Source organism: Lissotriton helveticus, chromosome 6, assembly GCF_964261635.1.
Source record: "Lissotriton helveticus chromosome 6, aLisHel1.1, whole genome shotgun sequence".
NCBI lineage: Eukaryota > Metazoa > Chordata > Amphibia > Caudata > Salamandridae > Lissotriton > Lissotriton helveticus.
In genome coordinates, this window is record NC_136067.1 from 380,580,445 (window position 1) to 380,607,165 (window position 26,721).

The following is a 26,721-nucleotide window of genomic DNA, read 5'->3' on the forward strand; positions in this document are numbered from 1 at the left end:
AACCCCTCAGCCTCACTCACCCTCAACCCCTCACCCTCAACCCCTCACCCTCAACCCCTCACCCTCAACCCCTCACCCTCAACCCCTCACCCTCAACCCCTCACCCTCAACCCCTCACCCTCACTCACCCTCACAACACATATTGTGTTACAATAGGTGTCACATTTGCGAAAGATAAAACTATCTAGAGATGTAGCATAACGACCAGAGCTGCCATATAAGTAACGTAAATACAAAACATGTTGCATTCCAAATGCTATAGTTGTCACTCATCCATTTGCAAAACGAAAAATGTCAAACTCTTCTATTGCGAGACCTATTGCATTTTCAATGCTTGTTTTCAATACTTGTTCTTCTTACGAGTGATTTTAGAGACATATCAGGAGATGTGAAGCTAAGATGATGTTTAAGTCCTTGGTGCAGATTATAACATGAGGGTAAAATCTCTGATTATTTGTTGATTTGATGCTTTATTTTCTGTACAACCCTAGGAAAAGTAGTGTATGGTGAGCTTTTTCCAAGGCTTGTTTCAAGGCTGCTGAGCATATTAAAAGAAGAAAGAAGATGCATAATCGTCACCGTCATGTACTTGATGGAATTGAAAGTATCCTTCATAAATGCTAAAAAAGTTTACTTTCCATATTAAAAAAGCACTTTCCCGTTCCCTGTAATTGTAGCATGTCTAATCTGCGTTGGTCCTCCTCTTAACAGGTGGAGCAAAGGATGGATGCAGTGTGCCTATTTCCCACTTATCGTAGCCTTTCTCTGCCAGAGTTTCCAGTCCTAACTGCAGCACTGACTCAAGTCTTAAGCATTTAGTTTTTTAATAACGACCCACACAAATATTTATTGTAGGATATTGAAAACCTCTATAGATCAACAACGTACATACATAGGCAGTATGAGTTCACTATTTTTACACCCACATCAACTTACCTTGAGGCCATATATAAGAGGATGTGGTGTTGGGAATAGTAAATCAACACTCACCTATATTTACTTACCTTGACAATATGGTGATAGTTTATCTTTATTCTTTTTTCGATATTATCATTATCATGAACCTCAATATTCTGACATATACCCTAGTCACTTGTAATATTCACAACTACACACACCCTATTAACACAGGCATAGATAGTTGTGTCTCTTTAGTTAGGGTTGAGACCTCACACCATAGGAAATCAATTGTTGCATCCTTTTGTTATCAAATGTTCATCTTGACCCTCAAGTGGCCTACTCCTAATTCCAATTCTATTTCTCACTGAAAAGGCCAAACAGTGTCTGTGGCTCTACCCTTAGTACATCATTAGATCCCCCGCCATATTCAGTGACAAATCTGTTAGAAGCTGGGGCTACAATAGCTTTTCATCTACAGTAATACAGAAATATTTAGAGTATTTAGCCTTTTTAGTCCACAGTTTTTGATTCCCCAACATTATTTTCTATAGATATTACTAAAGTCCAATATTTTTTATTTAGAGAATGTATTCCAATACTACATTCCTTTGTAGTACTCAAGATGCCAAAATGTACCCTTTAGGCCATTTCGAGTAATACAAAATGGTATTATGTCTGCAAAATCAATGACAGAACATGCAAGCCCACAATTTAGGCAGACTTTGCCGCATCCCTGGACAATCTGTGAGTGATAGCCTGCAAGACAATATCCAAGATAAGAAGGTGTGTCAGGCCCTCAGCAAAGGACAGGGAGAGAGAGAGAGAAAGACAGAGACTGAACAAGGAGCGCAATGCTAACCGTGCCCTGGCTCATGCAAACAAGCCAACAGCTGCGTGTGTCTCGAAATTCGTGCACCCCAAATCACAGGCCTGGCATCAAAGTCCGCACGAAGGCCACATCACATCTCAGAAATGCAAGCAGTGGTCAGACAAAAATTAGGAATGAAGGCGGAAGGCCAACCGACCCTCATACCTTGGTCCTGAATGCAGCTGGCACACCAAACCAGCCTCCGACGACTCCCACATCACAAACAGTGATAATGAAAAACCAACGTGCCCACACCCCAAACAAGTTGTCCCCGCACGACCTACACCTGCAAGGTATGCCCTTGACACAATGGTCAGAAACTATCCATAGGTCCAAACATTGGACACACATACGACTCATTGCCCTGAGCTGCGGCATATCGTCCACAAAAGTGCCGCCGGTCTGAGGAGTAGCGGTGCTACGAGACCAACAAACGCAATGGCAGGCATTCCCGGGCACATGCACAACCCCTGTCACGTAGAACTGTACTGTGCACAAATGCTGCATCTGTTGGGATCCCTGCCAATGGCAGTGTTGCGAATCAGTTACAATTGCAGTTTCCGTCTTGCCTACATCACCTACGCCCAGCACTAGTTCCACTGTCGATTTATTTATTTATGACATTTGATGAAGCGCGAACAAATGCCTGTGGGCGTCTCGGCGCTGCGACCTTTGCAACAGATTCTCCAACTGCTGATGTATATTTTGAGATATTACTGATTGAACAGCCAGGTTTTTAGCTGTTTACGGAAGGACCATAGAGAGGTGCTATTCCTAATTGACTGAGGTAAGGTGTTCCACAATTTTGGGGCCGTGACCAGGAACCGACGGTCTCCCCAAGAGACGGTCTTAGTACGAGGCACCACTAGATCGTTGAGAGTGGTGGATCGCAGTACTCTGGGGAGACAGTGGGGAATCAGCTGTTCTTTGAGAAACTGGGGTCCCTGTTTATGCAATGCCTTATATACGATACACAGAGTGTTGAACTTGATCCGGCTTCTGATTGGGAGCCAATGAAGTTTTCTGATTCTATCGGTCGCGGACTTATGTTTGGGAATTCTGGCGAGGAGTCTTGCTGCCGCATTTTGTATCGTCTGCATTTTATTGATTACCCTGATCTGAGCGTTAGCAAAAAGACCATTGCAATAGTCCAATGTAGGCAACACTAGGGAACTTACCAAGGTTTTCCCAGCGGTATCAGGAAGGAATGGAGTGATTTTTCTTATTAGGCGCAATTTATGAAAGGCCGAGGACGCTATTTGATTGGCATGAGTAACGAAGTAGAGGTGATCATCAAAAACAATTCCCAGATTCCTTACCTTAAGGGCAGGTTTAGGCAGGGTCCCGAAAGACTCGGGCCACCAGGCGGGGGACCAGCTCAGGGTGAGTTGTCCAAATATGACAACCTCCGTCTTATCGGAATTGAGTTTTAGACAACTGGAGGATATCCAGTCTCCAATTGCCAACATACCTTCCTTAAAACTCTCGGCTATTTTTTGGCCATTATTTTTGATGGGCAGGACTAACTGCGTATCCTCTGCATATGAGGTAAGGCTCATCCCGTGTGCTCGAATGATTTTGGCTAGGTCCGACACGTAGATATTACAAAGTGTCGGACTCAGGGATGAGCCTTGAGGGACCCCACAAGGCAGAGACAGATTAGTCGATTGGAATGTTCCCAGGGTGACAGCCTGAGTTCTTTCTGACAAAAAGGAAGCCAGTAAGTCTTTGGCTGCTTGTTGAATGCCCATTTTTACGACACGATCGACCAAGATCGAATGGTCGACCATGTCGAAAGCTGCAGATAGATCTAGTAGCACTAGTACTGCTGTTCCTCCTTGATCTCGAATGACTCTGATGTCATCCGCAGCTTTGATCAAGGCAGTTTCGGTGCCATGGAACTTACGGAACCCGAATTGGGTACTGTCGAGTAAGTGATGTTCCTCAATGAATTCGGATAATTGCGAATTCATCGCTTTTTCTGCAACTTTTGCCAAGAGTGGAAGACTGGCTATCGGTCGATAATTTTTCAGATCGTCCTTGTCAAGATGCGTTTTTTTTAGGAGCGGTTTAAGGAGGTTTTTTTTTTAGTGAGTCCGGATAGATGCCTGATCTAAACATACCGTTACAGATTTGGGTGATAACCAGTATCAAGGTGTCCATGACTGGAGGGAGAATTTTAAAAGGGCATGGGTCTAGGGCTGAACCGGTTTTGATCGTGGTGATAATATCTGCTGTTTGGGCCCCTGTAATGTCTTTAAACTGTGAAAATAAGGACACAGGAGGTGTGGAGTTAGTGGTATTAGGGGGGTTATTGGTATTAGCAGAGAACGCTGCGTAGATATCATTGACCTTTGTGAAGAAAAAAGTTGCCAATGCATCGCAGAGGTATTGAGAGGGAGGAGGGTTTAAATCGGGGGAGTTTCCTGCTAGCTGCTTGGTGGTGTCGTAGAGTTGTTAAGTAGAGTTCTTGGCTAGCTCTATCCGTTCGCTAAAGTACTTCCTCTTGGCCTCGGCGATAATGGTTTTATATTTGGCAAGCATCTCCTTATAGCGGGATTTACTTACATCGTTGTAAGACTTCCGCCAATGCCTCTCCCTATTCCTACAGAGTTTTTTCTGGTACCCAAGGTCTTCAGTAAACCAGGGAGCGGAGGGGGTCAATCTATTTCTGGTTACATGTTTAAGGGGTACAAGTGAGTTGGTGGTAAGACCCAACCAGTCCTGGAATTGTTTGGTAGCTATGTTGGGATCAGTGGATAGTATAGGCTGAGAGTTGTCAAGTAGAGTTTTTAGAGTTGAACTGTCTATATCTTTCCAGGCCTTGAAAGGTTTGCGGCTGGAAGTGGATTCGTTGGCGGTTGGAGCTTCATTGATGGTAATTGTGCCCAGAATTGCGTGGTGGTCCGACCATGTGAGAGGGAGGATATCAGGTAAACGAAAATCTTCTAAGTTAGAGAAGATACCGTCCAGAATGTGACCGCCGTCTTGGGTGGGGGAGTTGACTAATTGAGGAAGCCCTAAGGTGTCCATGCCAGATAGAAGGGAGGACGTGTTCCTGTCATCTTATTTCTCTAAGTGAAAATTAAGGTCACCCATTACCGTTAAAGATTCTTCAGGTGCTAGGGATTCTAGGATGGTGCTAATATCGGAAAGGAATCCTGAGCGTGCTCCGGGTGGTCTATATAAAAGTATTCCTCTAAAAATATCCGAGGGGGATAAATTAATAGCAAAATGCATGGCTTCACAAGTGGATGAGGGGATCAGGGCAGTCCTGACGGTGTAAGTGTCACGAGCGATAATGGCTAGCCCCCCCCCTATTTTGCTCTGTCTGTCCTGTCTGTAAACCTTGAAGCCACTGGGGACCGCGATGACTAAGTCTGGGTCAGATGTACTGTCCATCCACGTCTCGGTCATGAACAATACGTCTATATTCCTGTCCTTTACCAGGTCTGCTATGTCTTGTCTATGTTTTCCGAGTGAGCGGACATTGGTGAGTGCGATCGAGGTGCTTTTTGGGACTTTCTTGTTCTTAGTGTTGGTAGTTATGTTTACCAGAGGAATGATAGCCTTGAAGTGGGGACAGGTATGCGTGGGTGGTCCTGAGGCGAGTGCTGGGTCGAGCTTAGCACAGTTACTCGTGTGTGGTAGGCGCAGGTTATGCAGCGTGATGTTCGAATATTGGATACTAGGGGCTGTACCGTCTGGACCAGGGGTTACCGCCCTGGGCCCGGTCCAGGCCCGGACGGGCGCAGACGTCTTGCCTTTGGCACGCCTTCGGCGCGCCCGCTGCGCGGACGGAGGCACGTCATCTTTTATACGTAGTGTAGGAGGGTGGGAGGCGTCCTACAGCTGGACCGCTACCCTTTCCTCCCCCTAAGATGGCGGCTACCCCCTTTGATTCCTGGCGTCAGCGCCTCAATCGGCTGCGCCGGTGATGTGATCGGGTGAAGGGAGCCTCGGTGCAACGTTAGTCTCACACACGAGGGTCCAAATGCTGGTAGGTAAAAACAAGCGATTTAAAATATTTACAGCTTCTAAAATGTCTTACCAGCAAAATATACCGTGAGCAGTAGTGATAGATATGAGAGCCCCCGGCTTCCGCCTCAGGGGAGAAAGTGCAATGCACATTCGAGTGCCCCATGGAGGTCTGCCTATCCAATGCAATGGTAGCTGAATTGGATTATGACCTGACAGTGCACCCCCTGTTGGCACACGAACAGAAGTGTCACCGGGATACCCGTGCATGGGATGCACTGATCTTTGGCGTATGCGCTGGCAGTTGTGCATGGGAAATTGCAAAACTCCTCGTGTGCAGTGACCACATCGAGGCGCTACCCTATTGGGCTGTATTGCGGATTGGGGAAAAGGCGTGCACTGCGCACATCTGCCCAGATCAGTTAATGGATTGGGTCATCTTGGTGTTCCTTGAACCCGACAACGACGTACTATTGGAACACATTGCCCATGAATCTGCCCTCACATTCATGGACGAGTAACTACTTTCCTGCAGCCACATCGGATCATCACTCACAGCACAGGTCCCAACACCTTGTTGCATCGTGGGGAATGCTTACATATCCCACCACAACAGTGGACATGTCTGTCTCTGAATGCATGTGCGTGGAACGACGCGTTGGTACACACACCTGTGCAAGGTGAGGTACTTCCATGGTCAGAGCAGCACAGCGTCGTTTGGCATTGTTTCCAAATCGGACGTACTACAGCGGGGATGGGGGGGGGGGGGGGGGGAGTACACACATGGCAATGTAGCATGTCATTTGACCTTGTCAGACCCTTCCACCTGATCACTGTCAGCAGAGAAGATAGTCGGCGCAGTCCGGTGGCACAGCACTATGCAGACCCCATGGGCTGTGAGTCGTGTCCCCTCACAAGGGGGCAATGGGCAGACGCCAAACATCACATGACTCGTCCAGCAAGGCGGGCTGAGACCGTTGCCATCCGTAATGATTTGCGTACATTTTTGCACAGCCATGTCTTGCACCTCGACATGTTCCCATGCTGCGTGTAAGTGTCTCAAGCATGTCCCTGCATGTTGTGGCCCTTGCCTTGTCCGTACTGACACGCACATGCCAATAAAGTCTCTGCAACTTCACTACTGTCCAACTGTGATGAGTGTTGATTAGATGTACGAATTGTGTGCCACAATGAGCATCGCCCCTACACAGGGAGGGACTGAGTGACACCTGTTCAATGGGAGTGGGTCCCTTTTCACTGCTCCCCCTCTGTGAGCCAAACACTGTGTTTGGGATAGTTGCTGGCAGGCCTGTGCACTTACATGTATCCAGCAATGTGAGTATGGTGTCCAACCCCATACCTTGTGGAGCAATGCTATGAATCACAACAGAATGTGTACACATGGATGTGTGCGAGTAGGATTGCGAAATTAACTTCTGGTGTCACATGTGATGTAGGACACCACTTCTGGCCTGCAACCGATTTGGTCATTCCTACACATAGCCCTATTCAATACAATGACGTGTGCCTACCTTGGGGGGGTTGTAAAACTGACGTTAATGTGCAACGTGGCCACAGCTAGTACTCACCTTCACAGCCATACATCTGGCCATGTGGATCATGGTTCAACATGCGCATTGATGTCATTTACAAGGGAGTACCTTCTTGTGCAATCATTGTCCCAACATACATACATACTTTCACACTTGAGTGAACATAGTCATGACATGTGTGATTTTAATGTTTTATTCACATTCTGGTGCATGCTGGCGCTGTACATGGCTGTGCCAAGCCCACATGACATGGGAGCCCAGTGGTGAGCCAACCAGACTTCGCTGGGGATTGGTAAGTGATTTGTGAGAGGGAGAGTGCAGTCCGCTGACGGATTGCTGTGCTATTGTCAACCAGGGAAGATATGCCAGTCCATGTCGGGGTCCAGGTGTATGTCGCAGAGTGTTCTGGGGGCCAGTGGAAGGTGTTGTCCCAGGGCAGGGACAGGTCACATGACGGTGATGGATGCTACTACCTCCTATCACACATAGTAATTACCATCCACATCTTAGTCCTCTGATACTTCCTTAGTGTCCTGTGTATGTGGCGGGGTAATGGCTGCATCACTGGGTGCCACTGACAGATCAGGGTGCGATGGTGATGGGCTGCATCACTGTGTGCCAATGACAGATCAGGGGTCGGAAAGGTGTGTGTCGCTGTTCCTGCTGCAGTCATCTGGGACCGGCTCAGTGGCAGCAATGGCTGGATGATAAACTGCAAGGCATGGAAGATCCCAGCTACATCTTGTTGGTGTTCAGCCGTGGCAGCCATATGTCCAGCCTGCATCTGCTCCATGGTCTCAATTGTACTGCACATCTGTGCCAAATCTGTGCTGTCATTAATAGTGCCTGTCTGACTAGACAGTTCTTGTATACAAGAGATGGGCCCCAGCGATGTCAGCCAAGGATTGTCGTGCAGCATGGTGGGGACAGTGTGTGTCCATTAGAGACTGTAAGTGGTCCCTGATGGGACTCAGACACCCATGTATGGCATCAAGTTTGGCTGCCACGAGCTCGAATCCACGCGGAACTTGTTGTGTCCTCTGTCCTGTGGGGTAGGTGTTTCACTTTGTCCCACATTGCTGTCATTGGTGATGTTCTGTGGTTGCTATGTGTGTGTGTGTGCTGCACTGTGGGGGAGTCGACCCTGCAGCTCTGAGTTCGTGGACCCTTGTCCCTTTGAGGTGGTGTGCCTTTGAAGTGAGTGCTTTTCGAGGGCTGGGTCGTTTGTGCTCTTGCACAGATTTTGTGGCCTTGTGCATTGTTTGTCTGCTTCGTGTATTGGACGGCATGGGTTGTAGGTACACGTGGATGAGTCAGAGTGTGACCTGCTCCTTTACGGATGTGATCGACACTGGGCGACCTCTATATGAAGTGTGCACAATGTCATTTATTTTGGCTGCTGCAATGCTATCGGTCATGCAGTGTCACTTGCTTAGTCAGTGTGGCTCATACAGCCGCTGCTTTTCTGGTTTCATCATATGTGCATGGATTGGTAGTGTTGTTGGTTCTTCGGAGGGGGACCCATATGTGCACATGTTGGATGGGGGCCTACTTGGTGTTTGTATGTGTGATGCAGTGTGCCAAGGTTATCATGGACATGTTCCACTGTCACTGTGCGTGTGCTACACTTGATTGTTCATGTGTGCCATTGTGCCCATCTACACCATCCCCCCAGTCTCTGGACGTCACACACCCTGTTGCTGTTCAGTCAGGACGTATCGTGCTGTGTCCAGGCCAACGACTCCAGACACCGTCTCCACACTGGTGACTGTGGCCAACATTTCCACCAGCTCGTCCCGTGGTGCAGGACTCCCACCTCCAGGCACCGTTGCTGCTTTCCTGTTGGCGGCAAGTTTCTGCTTGGTCTACCTTTGCACATCATGCCACCGCCTCTTGACCTCCTCCATTGACCTCCTCGACACTCCAACTGCATGGTGAAGATGGTCTGCCATATTTCTGTTTGTGTTGCCAGTGCAGCAGTGGAGGTGTCGAACAGTTTTTGGTAGTGTCCTATCACCTCTGTAACGATGATCTGGTCTTCCTGTGGACTGAACCCAGTCTTCCTCTTCCTCTTGCCCTTCCCCGAACATGGGGTTCCATGTTGGTCCTCCGTGGTGCTTGTGGGGTTTGGCTTCTCCTTTGAACCGGTCCGGGTGTATCCAAGATGCTACGCAGTTTGAATTTGTTTTGGCTTTTATTTGGCCCTGTATAGTCCATTTTCCCGCATGACGCTTGGGTATTGCAGGGCTGTCGCTGGTTATCAATGATTTAGGTATTGTGCTTTTGGGGCATCGCGACTTTTTAGGCGTTCGTGTTTCACATTTTTTGTTAGTCACGTTGATTCTTGCGCAGTCATTTGGCGCGTTACCATGCTACTATCGCATGGTGCCGCTGGGTTCGGAATAGGACGTTCAGACAGTGTTATTTTCTCGCGATAGATTGCGATATGCACAGTTGCTTTAAGTTACTTTTGCAATGGTTATCACACGTTCTTGAAAATATGCCCCTTTGTCTCTACAAAATATAACTGATGCATTATTCTATGTGTTTCTCTCTAAATTTTATTCAATTGAGGATACACTAGTTATGACCATTTTTTTTTTTAAATCATTTCTTTATTTTTGAGTTATCAAACAATACAACATAATACAACTGCATCCAAACTAGGTATACAGTTATGTTCTCTAATCTTGATATCAGTATGTGGGTACTAGTGGAGTCTAGAGTATTCACGTTTGTTATATTAGTAGTGTATATCCGTGTCAAACACCACAGCTATTTTATAAAGAAAATCAAAATGTAAATGCGGAGCCGAAAAGTGAGAAGGTTTGTTCCTATTTAAACAATATTTACAGCATTGCATAGAACCCCCTTAATCGACCTATAGTTTACATTTGGTAAGTGATCACTGCATCAAAGTATTTAGTAAAGAGAAAATAAAAAGAAGAGGCCAGGATACAAGCAGGTTGACTGGGTAAATTGTGGGGTTAGGCTACTCTACAAGGACTGAGTATTGTAGTGTGTCCCTATAGAAACTGATCGCAGTTGAGGAATGGGCCCCTGATTAGTTCTTTCAATCTACATATCCTACTTTCATGATATGGAATGCATATCATCTTGATGTAACGTTCTTCACCAGTTGGCAAAGAAGTTGCTCGCAAGCATCTCAAAATACATATTTTTGCTGTGGATACAGCAACAACTATCCATCTGCACTTCAACTTCTGCTGAATCATGTAACACTACCAACTTTGCCATAGAAGTAATGGGGTTGGTACTAGCATTATCATCATTTGCCAGATTTCCTCCTAATAATTAAACTGTTTGGCACAGGACCATAAGATATGTTGAAGGTCACCTTTTGGAACATTGTGTCTCCAACATACATCATCTGGCCTCAGTCCGCCTCTGTATAGTCTATCTGGGGTCCAGTACCATTCATGTACCGTTTTAAAATAAGTATACTAGAGTCAAGTTTCTTTAAGTTCTTTATCCTGATTTTCCATTAATGACAATCAGGACTCGTGTGCAGTACATTTCTACTAATGATTGCTATATCTCTCTGGTTTGTTGTTCAGTCATGTATGAGTATGTAAGAATGATTAGAGTTCTATACAAACATGACATACTCTTCCAAGAGTCCCTTTGTCCGCGACCCATTTAGCTTGTGAGACAGTGTTTTATTTGTCAATATCTCCATGCACGTGTGGGCAGGATATTATATTCTGCAAACAAAACCTCAAAGAATTCCAAGTGCCCACCCTGCACTAATTCATCAAAAGTTTGTATTCCAGTTCGAGCTCCAGTTTGCCACCTGCGCTGTGCCATAGTGGTGCCCTAGAAGGTAAATGTTCATGAATCTTACGTTTCTTATGGGCTCTTTACCGTATTGCTATAGCAGTGGGTGGTACGAGAGCCATGCAGGGAGGCTGTTTATAATAGAGACAGTCCAAGTCAGATATTTTGTGTAGCTGAGGTCTCTCTAGGTCTACCCACAATTGTGTATGTTTCCAATCATTCCTCAAATAGTTCCTTGTCTGGGGGGGGTATAGCCCTCCTGCCATGATAGCTGTATACATCTTAGAAGGATATATTGAGGATTTTTTTACAGCCCATGTGAAATCCTTAATTTATTTGGGATATTAATCAATAATGTACTAGGGTTTGAAATGGGCAGCTTCCATACCATGTAATCAATGTGTGGCGCCACCATAATTTTACCCACTTGGGCTGTCCCCTAAAGTAAAAATTGCAGAGAGGATCAGTGGGCAAAGTAATTATTTCTACCAGGGATATAAACTGTCCTTCACCACGCTTTCCAGACTACTAATTATAAAGACCGCTAGATATTTAGGATTGGACATTTTCCACTTGAAATTAAGAACTCATTTTGATGTAGGGAATATTTCACATTTGATTCAGTTGATCAGATAGCCGGAGAAAGCAGAGAATCTATTGATTAGCTCAATGAGGTGTGGTAGTGAGTGCTTTGGGTCTTTAAGTGCGAGAATTGTGTCATACGCATACAATAGTATCTTGGAGGTTCCTGAGAGGCTATCAATGCCAAGAAAACCATCAGACTGTCTAATTGCCACTGCTAATGGTTCGAGGGTGAGCAAAAAAAGCAAGCAAGACAGTGGGAAGCCCTGCCCGTTCCCTTTGTCAACTGAAAAGTGTCTGATAAGAAGCCTCCGTTGATTTGGGGAGAGAAGTTATTGTATAATCAGTTCAAATTTGTCAAGAAAAATTGGTCTCAAACCTCTGTAGAGTGCCCAAATATTGTCATGCCACGTGGTCAAATGCTTTTTCAGCATCTAGTGAGGCCAGTGTTGACTCCTCCGGGTCATCTCTAGTCATCCACAACAAGTTCATGAGAAACAGCAAGTGAGACCAGGAAGAATGCCTGGGTGCAAATATGACTTGGGTCTCAATTAGGAGGCTAGAGATAACTTTTCTCAACTGTTTGCTCATATCGTAGCCAGTATTTTGATATCTATGTTGGAGAGTGATATCGCCATTTACTCTAAGAATTGTAGATTATCGCTAATGGTTTTGGATAAGAAGGTTATAATTCCTTCATTAAATTCACCTTCAAGTGGATTCCACCTCTTTATATATGTCAACCAATCAGAGACTTGAGGGTCTCAAGGCTCTGGGGAGAAGGGGGTGGGGGGCCCTGGGTCTACGGTTCAGTCGAACATCCAGGTCTTGAGGTCCTTCCTGAATTGCGGCAGCGATGGTGATTGCCTGAGGTGAAGAGGCAGGCAGTTTTAGGTCTTCACAGGGGGTAGGAGAAGGATCTTCCTCCAGACATGGTCTTGCGGATCCATGGCTCAGTGGCCAGGGCCAATTGGGTAGAGCAGAGGTGTCTGGTGGGAGTGTAGAAGGAGAGGCGGTGGTTGAGGTATGCAGGTCCGGTGTTGTGGAGGGATTTGTAGACATGCGTGAGAAGCTTGAAGGTGATTCTCTTGTAGACAGGTAGCCAGTGAAGGTCTCTCAGGTGGCCGGTGATGTGGTTGTGGCACGGGATGTTCAGGATGAGTCTGGCGGAGGAGTTCTGAATGGTCTGCAGTTTTTTGGGGAGTTTATGGTTGGTGCTGGCGTAGAGTGTATTGCCTTAGTTGAGTCTGATGCTGATGACTGCATAGGTGACTATTTTCCTGGACTTAGTGGGGATCCACGTGAAGATCTTACGAAGGAGGTGGATCGAGTGGAGGCAGCAGGACAAGAAGGTGTTGATTTGAAGGATCATTGAGAGCGAGGAGTCCAGGATGATGCTGAGGTTTCGTGCATGGTCTGTGGGGGATGGGCGGGATTTTAGGCGATCCGAGCCACCAAGTGTCGTCGCAGGCAGAGCGGGAGGAGTCCAGGATGAGGAATCATGTGACAACTGTTTTCATCCTGTCGTGGAAGTTGCTCTTGTAGGCTGTGTCAGCGTAGGAGATGATGTGGAGTCCGTGACTTCTGACGATGGCTGCAATGGGCCCATGTAGATGTTGAAGGGGGTGGGGGCCCAGGAAGGATCCCTGAGGCACTCCCCAGCTGATCTCTGTGGGTTCTGATCTGAACGGTGGAAGTCTGACTTCCTGTGTTCGGTAGGTGAGGAAGGAGCGGATCCATTGTAGGGCTTTGTTGCAGATGCTGGCGTTGTGGAGTCTTACTCAGAGGATGTTGTGGAAGACTGTGTCAAAAGCGGCAGAGAGGTCCAGGAGGATGAGGGCTGAAGTCTCACCTCGGTCGAGGACGATACAGATTACGTCTGTAGCGGCAAGGAGTGTGGTCTCAGTGCTGTGGTTGCTTCTGAAGCCTGATTGGGAGAAGTCCAGGATGTTGTTCATTTTGACGAACTTGGAGAGTTGGGCGTTGACTGCTTTCTCATTGACTTTGGCTAGGAAGGGGAACAGAGAGATGGGTCTGTAGTTCTTGAGGACCGTGGGGTCAGCAGAAGGTTTCTTCGGCAGGGGGTTGATCTCTGCATGCTTCCAGTCTTCCAGGAAAGTTGCAGAGACATTGGTGTCCCACTTACCACGCACCCTCTCTGATCATGCCCCAGTTCTACTCACATTACAGATTCCCCAGACATCTCCTCATGCATTTACCATCTGATGCGCTGTTAGATACGGTATTTCGTGAAGAAATTTGTGAAGAAATCAAAGAACATTTTGCACACAACTTAGACACTGTAAAATTATAGACTATGCTGTGGGAGGCTTTTAAAGAGGTGATTAGAGATGCAAGTATTGCAAAACAATCAGGTGTGATGAGGGCCATCAGAAGAACCATGGCTGACCTGGAGATGGATACTCATAATCTGAAGGAAGAATACTTCCGATCTCATGACCCTGTAATTCTAGCTAATACCAGAGACAAACTTGCTTTCTACACCAACTTGCTCAGGTTAGACAATATGGGGAGGGTGACCGTCCGAGTCAAACACTCGCTTCTCTGTTGCGAACTCCTAGAACTTCCACTTATATCACTGTGCTACTCGACACTGATTTGGATCCAGTTCACACCCGGATGGCACAACTTGATGTCATGTCCTCATTTTACACCCACTTATATTCCTCCACCCGTGACTGACAGCAACAGACCTGACTTAATACTTTGATACCATACAGCTGCTTTGGCTTAACCAGGCACACCGAGCATATCTTGATGAACCCTTCACAACCGAAGAGATAGTGCAGCCTACCAGGTTAAAGCACAAGGTCTAGATGGGCTATTCGCTACTTTTTTTTTATAAAGAATACTCCGCTTTACTGGAACCACATCTCCTTGCTATATTTCAACAATCTTTGGAAAATTGGATCTGCCGCCTTCAATGCAGGGAGCTGCAATCACCACATTGCTAAAACCAGGGAAACCTGCCAATTTATGTGAATCGTATCGCCCACTGTCATTAATTAATGTTGATAATAAAATATATGCTAAACTTCTTGTTAACAGACTGCAACCACTCCTCCCCATAATTGTTAGGCCCGACCAATCTGGATTCATTCCAGGGCGATCAACATCCCAAATCTACGTTCTCTATTTGCAGTAATGCACCACCTCGACCCCCAATTTCCTGCGTTAGTGGCTTTATTAGACAGCACTAAGGCATTGGACTTGGAGTGGATATACTTCTTTTCTCTCCTAGGTTGGCTCGGTTTCACCACCATTTAAATAAAACAGATACAACTTCTATACACACTCCCCACCGCACGAGTGTGACTAAATGAACTAATTTCTGACCCCATTCCTATCTCCCTGGGCACACGCCACAGATGCCCACTATCGCCGCTCCTATTTGCCATTGCAACAGAACCGCTTGCATTGAAACTAAGACAACACCATGCAAATAGAGGTATTGGTTTTACCACTAGCAGGCTAGTAATATCTATGTATGAAGACAACATTACACTTTACACCTGTAACCCAGGTGAAAACCTTACCCCACTAACACATAAGGTGATTCTCTATGGTGGCCTTTCGGGCATACATATTAACTGAGCTAAATCGATATTATTTCCACTCACTAACCATTACACGACAATTCCCAACTGAATATCCATTCAAATGTGCAGATGACCTAGTCAGGTATTTGAGCATATGGCTCAGCCGGGATATACAGGAACTGTTCAGCGCAAACTACGGCAAGGCGATAGCCTGGTTAGAGGAGAGGATCACAATCTGGACTAAACTACCGCTATCCTTAGCGGGTCGGATTGCGATAACAAAAATGATTGTTTTAGCTAAATTTCTTTATCGATTTGCAAATATTCCACTACCGCTAGCATCACATTTTATTTTTAACATTTATAATCCTGCATGGTTACCTTAATACGGGTGGGCATACAATCTAGAATATCATGGGACCTCCTTACTTTCCCACTAACCTTGGGCAGAATGGGTGCCCTGGATCTAACACTCTATGCTTACTGTGCTCAGGCCCAATACTTACATTTTAAGCTGCATCCTACATCATATCAGCCGCACATAGCCAATGAAAAGGATCGTTCTGTACCGTGTCCCCTGAATACAACACTTTACCACATTTACAATAATCTTAAATGGGCGTGGGAAGGTTTGAGAAAGAGAGCCAAACTCATGATTCTATATGCCACTTCTATCCTGCTGGCCAATAACCCTCAATTACTCCCATTTCTAGATAGAGAGGACATTATGTGAGCACATACTCTTAGGATCAACATGTTCTCAAATTTATATCCAGATCATTATTATAGACAGCAGAGGGCCCAACCATTACTTTTCTCAATACTTTACTTTATAAGCTGCGGGCTACGTGTCATACACTACATGATACATTCCTCACCATCTGCCCTCTCGGCACTGGAGTATATGCTCACAGATCCATCTCCACGAAAAATAATTACTCGTCTTTGTAACACTATACAGTGAACCTCACCTGTAATTGTTCCAAAAGCCTTGGAACACTGAAAAGTGGAAATAGATCCCCCCCCATCACAGATGCGTGGTGGCTTTTACGCTGCGGACAACTAGAGCACTTGTCCCCAAACTACCGACTACGCTTAATCCATTTTAAATATCTACACCATACCCATCAAACACCCTCGCAACAATATCCAATGTGGCTGGGCCCAAACTCATGCTGCTTGTGATGCAGACTCCTACAGGCTAACCTTTTGCATTTGGCTTGGCAATGTCCCAAAGTTGACTCTTTCCATTGATCACCAGTCAGGGGTTACAATACTCTGCATTAGTGGGCCTATTGGGACATGCCAAAGACACCGAACCTGAATATAGTCGCCTCATTGCCATGTTGCTCCTTTTGGCCAAACGCAGCGTGGCCATGCATTGGGGCAGACGTCCTACCCCCACAATTGCAGCATGGTTGCGCAATGTCACTTACTGTCAGGAACAATTATCTAATTTTTGGAAACTCACTGAGTGACGTGTAGGACCTATCAAGTCCAGAGGCAGACGAGGGCTATATAGATTACCCAACAGAACCACACCTAAAGGCATTTGGGAACGATTCACCACCTGGCTTCAGCAGCTGAACTCTGATCCACCTATACCAACTCCAACATTATAGTCGCTCAAATGATAGGGTGACCAGAATTTTAAAGCCAAAAACCGGGACATTTTCCAAAAATAAAAGAAGGACTATTTTACTGCAACCCAGTGCACAGAATGACAGTCTTCCTTAGCAGAGAATTACAGAGGAGGCAGTAAGAACATACATAAAATGCCATTTTTAAAGCCAGTAGCATGAATGTTAATTAAATTGCTTTCTTATAACAGCAGCTAACTATCTCTGCTTTGCAAAACATAAAAAGATACCTCCCACCGTTTTCAGCTGACCCTCTCTAAAAACCGGGACATGAGCTTAATTTCCTAAAATCTGCCGGACAGCTGGTGAAAACCCAGGACCGTCCGGGCAAATTCAGGACGCCTGGTCACCTTACAAATGATACACTCTGACCATTGCCTTTTAAAATCATACAATGAAGATTAGACCACCTGCATACCCTAAATGCCCTGTATTAATGGAGCATTACATTTTAAAATTGGATTTTAATATGGGCACTTACGAATGTTGTATGGGATATACTAAACTATATTGATATAGATGTATTGACCAACACATGTGACTTAATTAGCATTTAGTTGTGTGAATTTGACCATCTGTATGTATCTTGGACCCCCTCTTGGTCTGCTTTTGCTCACTGTTAAGATTGCAGATGCTCTATTGTTTCAGTGTTTGCATTTAAAATGCCAATAAACAAATAAAAAAAGATTAGAATGTTTTTTGTTTCTGAGCTATCCAGAGAGAAGTCAGATTCCATATTCTCGTCTGCTGTCCTTCCTGTAACTAGTGTGGACTTATGCAGTTGAGTTTGGCCGACCTCTAACCACAGATGGCTCCCTCCTCCTTGCCGGCTAAAGTTTTTTTATTTTTTTTATTGTTTTTATTAGAACAAAGCACATGGGACAGATCTGCATAGGAGTATTACAGCAAATAGAGAAATACTGCAGTGGGCCTCTCGCAGTAACATTCAAATTCAAAGCATAAAAACTGTACATTGTATCGAAAAAACATATTGCAACTTCCATTGCACATCCAAATTTAACATTGCTAGTCAGGGTCAATTTCTTCTCCAGCGGTGCTCGGTGGCTCACAGATGTTACTCCTGAACGAGTTCCATGCACCCCATATCCTACCCCACTTTCCGGGGCAGCCACGGTGGATATACACTGACCTCTCCGCCACCATCGCCTCATCCATGTCCTCACACCAATTACAAAGTGTCGGCGAAACCGTAGAGCCCCACAGCCTGGCAATGTTGCGTTTTGCCATCATCATACCTAACATTACCCAGTCCTGCTGCCGGTGAGTCAGATCGTTAGGTTCCCATACATTCAGCAAGCAGCGACGAGGCTGCGGTAGCAGGGAGATACCTATTGTTTGGGAAATCGTGCGCATCACTGCTGTCCAATATGTCGCTATGAACCTGCAATCCCAGATGGTGTGGAAGAATGTCCCCTCCTCCCCGCAGCCCCGCAAGCAGAATTTGTGCATTGCCCTTCCTATCTTGTGTAGGAGTGGTCTGGTGTAGTACTTGCGATGAAGTATTTTGAGTTGGACCAGTTGCAATCTTGAGGGGATTGCGGTTTCACGGGGCGAGGCGAGGGCCTCCTGCCATTCAGAGTCTTCAAAGGGGCTCACCTCCTCGGTCCAGTTCTGTTTCAGTGTAGATGTTACGTCCGGAAGATTATTTACAAGCTTCCTATAAGTAAGGGAAGTGGCCTTGGCCTCCATGTGTTCAGTAAGAAGCCTATCTTCAAGAGGAGATGACTCTTCTAGGACAGTGCCCATCGGTATAACAGAATGTAGCGCGTGTTTAATTTGCAAGTATCGGAACCTCTCCGTCTGTGACATCTCGTATTGTGTTTCCAGGTGGGCAAAATCTACTACCTTACCTTTTTTCCATAAGTCACCAACTACCGAAATACCAATGTTGTCCCAGGCCTGGAATCCCTTACTATTTTGGAGGAAGCCCAACTTGCTTGAGTCCCAAAGCGGTGTCATTTGGGTGATAGTTCCCAAGCATTTGAGACGCATGTTGGCCCGGTACCACAACTGCACTGAGTGACGTGTAGGACCTATCAAGTCCGGAGGCAGACGAGGGCTATATAGATTACCCAACAGACCCACACCTTCCAAAGAGTGTCTATCTGCAAGGTATACAGGGTCAGTTTGTGAGGTGTGCAACCAGAAATTAATCTGTTTGAGATGGGCTGCCCAGTAATATAGTTCTACATTTGGAAGTGCTATCCCCCCATCGTACCAACTTCTAGTTAATTTATCCTGTGTGATTCGAGGCGGTTTTCCTCCCCATAATAGATGGGATACTGTTGCAGCAACCGCCTTAATATATCATGAGGGGATCAGTGACGGGGTATTTTCGAGCACATAAAGGAAACGGGGAGCGCCATCATTTTATACAGTGCTGCCTTGCCTAGAAGCGTGAGAGGTAAAGTCTGCCACACTTTCACATCGCGCTTAAACCGTTCTAGAAGGGGGCTGAGATTTAGACTATAGAACTCGTCAGGGTCAGGGGTTATAAGGATACCCAGGTACTTAAAGGCCGCCGTCGTAGCCCCTAAGGGGTAGCTTAGGGCAGAACAGGTGGCGGACCAGCAAGGACAAAAAGGATGGACTTAGTCCAGTTAATTGTGTAACCTGACACTCTACGGAACTTCTCGCACACATTCAGCAATTCGAGAATAGTTTTTTGGGAGGAGGTGAGGTATAGGAGGATATCGTCCGCGTATAGAGAGATACGATCCTCCCACACGTCAGTCCACCGGAGCCCCTTGATGAAAGTTCCCATCTGATCCAGATCGCAACCGGTTCCAGGATCAATGCGAAGAGCAACGGAGACAGAGGGCATCCCTGTCTCGTGCCTCGGCCAAGTGGAAAGTCTCGCGAGATGTGGCCATTCGCAACAACATGCGCCAGTGGTCTAGTATAAAGCAGACGTACCCAGGCGCAAAATTTGGGACCAAATCCCATATGTTGGAGCACCGCAAACAAGTACGGCCATTCGACTGTGTCAAACGCCATAGTGGCGTCAAGCGAAAGGATGACAGCGGGGTCCGTGAGAAAGGAGGCACGAGCGAGAACCGCATGAAGCGGGCGAAGGTTTAGAGCCATGCTCCGATGTGGCATGAAGCCAGATTGATCCGGGTGAACTAGCGTCGCTAGGTGTGGAGTAAGTCGCAACGCCAGCAGCTTAGCGAGTATCTTTGGTTCCGCATTGATAAGTGAGATTGGACGGTAGGAGGCGCAGTCTGTCTTAGGCCTACCAGGCTTATGAATCGCGACAATTGTGGCTAGTCGCTGATCTCGTGGCAGCTCCCCAACCTCGAGACTGTCGGATAGCATATTGAGGAAAAAGGGGGCCGTCGTTTGTATCAGTCTCTTGTGCATTTCAACTGGGAGCCCATTTGGCCCCAGCGCTTTACCCGATGCCAGCGCATAAGTGGCCGTTTGTACCTCATCGGCGGTGATGTCTGCCTCCAACAGAAGCGCTGCCTCCGGGGAGAGCTTAGGTATTGAGAGATCCTTAATGTACTCATATGCCTCCGCGATCGTGTAGGATGCCGGGGAGCATAGATTTGTTTCTAATGGTCGGCCAAGAGACCAACTATGCCATCAGGGTCGGAGATCGGGGAGGCTGCTGGCGAAGCTAGTTGTGCAATGACTTTATGCGCTTTGTCTTTCCTATCCAGCCAGGCTAACATTTTCCCTGCCTTATCTCCCAGCTCGTACACCCTGTCTAGTAGCTTGTATCTTGCTTTGCGCCACTTCTCTCTGGTGAGCCAGAACCTCTGCTTGTTTCAAGCGAACCGTACGCATGGTTCCCGGGGAAGGGTGGGCCTCCTGCTGTGCAGTGGCAACGTCCAGCTCAGCCTCGAGGCTGTCCAACTCTGCCTGACGCTCCCGTTTATAGCCCAGGATTGATGCCATTGCCTGTCCCCGAAGGGCCACTTTGTACGCCTCCCAGAGCGTACCAGGAGAAGCCACCGACCCCAAATTTTCTTGGAAAAAGTGTTTGGTGGTATGTGCGAGGGTCGATTGAATGGGCGCGATCTGAAGGAAGCCAGCATGTACCGGGAACATGCATTTTCGGCAGACCTGATGATGGGTGTATTTGAATAGTATTGGGGAATGATCCGCGATGCCCCTGGGACGAAGAGTGACCTCCTCTATACCCTGTAGGGCGTCCGCAGATACCAGGAAATAATCAATACGCGTGTGACAATTATGCACTGCTGAGTAGTAGGTGTGACGCTTTTCACTTGGGTGCTTGAACCGCCAGCTATCCGTGAGTCCCAGGGCATCTATCAGACCAAGAAGACGCCGCCCACCCCTAACAGGGCCTAACAGGGAATCTGTCTCGTGAGCCATCTACTATATCGTTGAAGTCGCCCCCCATCAGGAGTGTCGCTTCCGGCAATGTCAATAGAAATGACGTGAGGGCGGAGTGAGACTGTGCATGGAGCCCAGGTGGGATGTAGACAGAGACTAAATTGATTAAGCGCCCCTCCCACTGACATGTCAGCACCGCGAAGCGGCCATAATCGTCAATACGTGCTTGCTGCACCACCAGTGGGAAGTTTTTCTTAATAAGAATCCCCGTACCCCTGGAGCCTGAGGAAAAGTCTGCATGAGCCAGCATCTGGTAACCCCATCTGTCCATAGCTCAAACTGCCGACCCAACCAGGTGCGTCTCCTGCAGAAATACCACTGCAGGGCCACCGCGTTTCAGGTACTGGAGTACCAGGCCCCTCTTTACTTTATCTCCTAATCCCCTAACATTCCAGGTGAGCAGGGTGAGGGTCGTCCGCCGAGTCCGCGGCCCCTGTGTGGTGGCTTCAGGCATCATAGACAAAGAAGTGTATCACGGGTATAGTATCGTGTTTGGCCCGCAAGCCTACACATGCAGTAAGGTGCGCAAATAATCTAGAAATGTGTGTGGCCCGTAGATCCGCTGTGTCGTCCCATAGTGCTGTCACAACAAAGGTAAGTCTTACTAAACAATAAGAAGCAATCAAATACATAACATAAGTAACGAAGTGTAGCGCATAAGTTACCTTCCCACCCCCTGTCCCACCCACCCTTTCTGCCTCCCTGCCAGGCGAACCTACAACTGCCCGCCACCCCAACTCTGCAGAGTGCTTTAATTTCCCTCCCAGAACAACAATACTTGCGTATCGGGGGTAGAGTCCCACGAAGCAGCAACCTTTAGGAGTCCCTCAGGCCTCCCCCAGTCCAGAACCCCGAGGCAGTGCAAGTGGTAATGTTCTTAGTGCCTCCTTTCCAATAATGAAGGAGTGTCCGTTATACGACGAATCCTATTCTTCTTCAGGATGGAAGTCGCTGTGCGGTTCCTGACCTCCGGAGCCCATATCTTCTGGGAAGTCCTCCCGTTCCCGGCGGCGGTGCGGTTTCAGTCTCCGGTCTTGTTTGTGCACTGGACGCCAGCCCTCCAGCCATTCTAGTGTCGCCTCAGGAGAGTCGAAAAACCATGTCTTCCCTTCAGCCACCACTCTTAGTTTAGCGGGAAACAACATGGAGTATGGCAATTCTTGCGTCCGCAGCAGCTTTTTAACTTCGAAGAAGCTACGGCGTCTTCTCGAGACAGCTGCAGTGTAATCCGGAAAGAAGAAGGAGAGGGTTGAGTTCAATATCCGGATCGGGGGAGAGATCCTTGCCGCTTGTAGAATCGCGTCGCGATCTCTAAAGTTAAATAGGCGCGCCAATACTGGTCTCGGGGGCGCCCCGGGCTTCGGCTTTCCACCCGGCACTCTATGAGCGCGTTCAACTGAGAAAAAGTTCGAAAGTCCTTTGGGCTGTAGCCTAGTTTTTATCAGCTCTTCTACATAAAGGTCCATTGCCCGGGTCCCTTCCGACTCCGGAATGCCAATAATTCTGACGTTGTTCCGTCGTGCGCGCCCTTCTTGATTGTCCAGTCTGTCAGTGAGCATTTTGTTGTCCTTTTTCAGGTGAGCTACTGACACTTGGAGGTCCAATGTGTCCTGAACCAGGGATTTTGCCACTACCTCCACGTCCTTCACCCTATCCGTCATTTTGTGGAGGTCTGCCCGCAGCAGGGAAACGTCCGTGGATATCGTTCCGACTGTCGTTTGGACATTTGCAAGCGCCTTCATGATGTCCTCTAATGTTACCTTCTTCCCTCCATCGCCTTCTTGTGCTTTGCCATGAAGTGGTGTTGTATGGGAACCTTTCTCATAAGCATATTTATCCAATTTAGCCTGGACAGTCTGAGTTTTAGGCCCCCTGCCTGCCATTTTACCCTGGGTCGCAGGTCGTACAAAAAATGCAGACGTGGCGCAGTCACTAGGCGATCCGGGAATACACCCCCAGACTGTTCCTCTTCCAGCTGTGTGGTCACGGGGTGTGCAGTCGAGTACAGGCAAAGTGGAACGCGGCAGTGCGAGTTGTGGGTACAGAGGCAATGGGGGAGGCAAGATGGGCGACGGAGTAGACACCACCTATATGGCTGAGTAAACAGAGATCTCCGCCGGAGTTGTCCCAGGAGCTGCTTTCAGTACGGAGGTTCTGTGCAGCCGGGCAGCGCTGGAGAAAACCACGCGAGTCGACTGGTGCACCCCCAAACCCTGACTCGTCCCCCAGAACAATTGTGGGTCAATCATGCGCGTCAACAATGCCAGAGGGCGCGCCGCAAAAGGAGTACCACCAGTCCAGTAGATCACACTTGGGTCCAGCACAGTCCCAGGACCCAGCAGTAGCACAGTCCTGAGCGTAGCAGGGGGTATTTAGGCGAAGAAGCAGTCCGGGATCACAGGCCGCATTGTAGAGAGCAGGGGAGACAGGCAATTCCAAAGTGGCACCGCTCTAAGTCCAGGACCGCCTCCGCCGTCGTTCCGGTGCCTATGGCGGAGTTGTGAGGCCGCCTCAGGAACACCAACAGTGCCGGAGGGGAGGGGCAGGCTCCCCCGTGACACACCGCAAAGTCCCGGCAGCAGGGGAGGACACCGCGGGGAGCAGGAAAGGCGGATGGATCATCGCTCAGCGTGTGTTACCCGCCGGCCACTCCGCCAACTCCAGTCCCCGGTCTTCAATGCCTCACCAGGCCTCGTGGGGTCCGGCAGCGATATTTCAAGCCCACAGCCTCAGTTTTCAAGCGGGGAGGCAGCGATGCGTGCCGTTCGAGGTCCGACGGCGGGGAATGCCCTCAGGTAGCTCTGGTGTTGCGGATTAACATGCGGATTTAGAGTTTAGGGCTGCTTCGATTCCGGAGCTCTTAGATTAGGCGGCCATTTCCTACGGCCGGTACCCACGCCCCCGCCGGCTAAAGTTTTGACAACACATAGGCCCTCTGTGACGCAGGTATACAGATCAACAATTGTAACATTTTTCCCTGCAGGCAAAGTTAGCTTATTTACATGTTTCTGAATAATGAGTAGAGTGATAGGAGTGGGTGTAGGAATTGGAGAACCTGATGCTATGAACCATGAAAGAAACATTTGTTTTGTTCACTCTCGTATTCACCTTAATAATAGCAATCTGCTCCATATGTTCCATGATTATAGCTCATGTACTACTACTCTGTAGAAAACTGCAATACATGTTCTATACTTATATTATGTCATTATTAGTACAGAGTCTTCAGTGTGACATTCCAAGTATGAATGGTGCGTTTGCTGAAAACCACTGCGTTCCTGAGAGAGGGACCATTTTGTGTACCAGTATGCAAATCTTTTACTGTGACATGGGGCAGGGAGCCAACCAGCAGCAAACAACATCTATCTTCCTCCTACATAGCGCATTGAACACAGTCCTTGTTTTATTGGGTTTGATGGTCTAAACCTGTAGACTTAAGGTATAGCCCGAAGATATGAGAAAGCCTTTACACCCGACTAGATCAACAACCTTAATTAACATCACTGAATTGACCCCGTCTTTCGCCCCCACAGTCTCTTACCTTCCTTGGGATCACCCTAAATGCAAACCTCTCAATTAATTCCATGTCAACAAACTTGCCAAATCAGTTTTTACTTATTTGCACTTAACTTGTTAAAACCTCTCATTTTCGGCCTTTCCTAAAAACAACACGTGCCCTCATTCTAACGATGATTAACTATAGCAAACATCCCAGCGCCACTGCACTCGTGCCTCTGAAAACTATCTTACATGCAATGGCAAGGCTCTTGTCTAGCACCATAAAAATTGATAGCATCACCCCTATTCTGTCATAGGTACACTAGACAGGATAATTGTTCAGATAGGGGTTTCTGGTTTACAAAGCTATCTACAGCAACACCGCATACTACCACGCTCCCCAACTTAAACAATCTTGTGGCATCAGGGATTCAAAAAGCAAAGAAAACAGGCCTCGAAATGCATTTTTTGCCAGTGAAATGTTGCTATCCTACTTGGAAAAACAGGATGAAGATTGACCTGCACTTCCCTAGCAACCTTGTTTAATTGCGAGCCGGCTATAGCCGCAACTCCTGCAATGATTGTCAGAACTCGCCCAACAACCGATGTTAATGGCGAACAAAAATGCACGTTCGGTCCACCAGATGACGAATACGGTTTCCCGTTAAACGTTATAAGTGATGCGGATTCGCCTGATCTTAACATGGCTGCAAGAGGGACAAAAACACAAGCACCGTCTACCATTTCAATACGTCTCGTCCTATATACGAACATGTGCTCCTCTTTCCTGTGGCTAAAAGTAAGCACACTCTCGTGACAACGAGAAAACTCACCGTCTCCTCATCTTCCATCGCCACGACTCCTGAAGATCCACTTTACATGGTTTTCGTTCACTAACTGTATGTTTTTGACAGGAAAACGCACCCACTAGGTAACATGTTCAAAACATTACTCTGGAGAGCAGCCAATGATATAAAAGACGGACTAGAAGGGTAGTGTGCCAGTAGTTGTCATGGACATAAAAGACAGACGCCAACAACAATCTACTGCACAAGATGCTGGGGAAATGTGGGGCCATTTTAGAATGGTAGTTATTTTTTTACTCCCTTGTTTATCATATAAACGGTAGTAACCCCGACCTTGTTTGACATTAAATAAGATCTTTTTTTATTTTATTAGAATAATCAGGATTTGGATTCCATGATTGAAAGGCAAACTGCAGGGTCACGTGCAGTGACGACTCCCATCACCTCAAGGAGCGAAAAACACGTAGGGGAGGACTAATGGCTTTAAGTGGGCCGGGTCCTGCCGGGGCTCAGCACCGGAAGTTCTCAAAAGCAGCTGCTATCCGGCTGTCTATTTCTGTCCTCACCCTCAGGTTGGAAAAAAAAATCTTAACACTCCAGCAGTACTACTCTTTGCTGACTTTGCTGTAACTTCATAGAGACTCGTTATAGTTCTTTTACAGTCTCATCATGTCAGAACTGTAGCATTGTCAATATTATATACACCGAAGCCGTAGTTGTTGTTCATTTATCTTATACAACAGACTCTGATTAATGTTCTTACTGGAGTGCGATCATTTTCTCTAGTGGAAGTATTGACTGATTATAAAGTAGTGCAAAATACACGATCCGTGCAGATCAGGGAGTGCATATAATGAAGATAGGTCAGTGCTTTAGTTAGAGGGGTCGTTTTTTACTTGAAATGTATAAATTAAAATACCAGTTTAGAACAGGGAGCTAATAACTGTCATAAAAGAGCTGGAAGCAAATTGGAAGGTAGAGATTAGGTCTCTATGACCCCCCGCCAGTCTTTCATTATTATGTTCTAAAAAGGGGTCATTTCGATACAAAATAAACAGTTATTATTAAAGAGAACCCTCACCACGGTGTAACATTTTGTATTCGGAGTTTTTTGCTTCTCCAGACCAGGTACTCATAAACTATACTGTCTCT

The 26,721-nt window shown here is 47.0% G+C and overlaps 1 protein-coding gene across 1 annotated transcript in view; it reads right to left on the reverse strand.

The window, feature by feature from the left end:
- TAF1B (TATA-box binding protein associated factor, RNA polymerase I subunit B) overlaps positions 1–25,745 on the reverse strand; it is a 913,471-nt gene extending 887,726 nt beyond the window's left edge. The window contains exon 1 of the mRNA XM_078647821.1: positions 25,597–25,745. Within this exon, the coding sequence (XP_078503947.1) occupies positions 25,597–25,614 (18 nt within the window). The 5' untranslated portion in view covers positions 25,615–25,745. The remainder of the gene's footprint in view (positions 1–25,596) is intronic.
- Between the last annotated feature and the right edge of the window lie 976 nt (positions 25,746–26,721).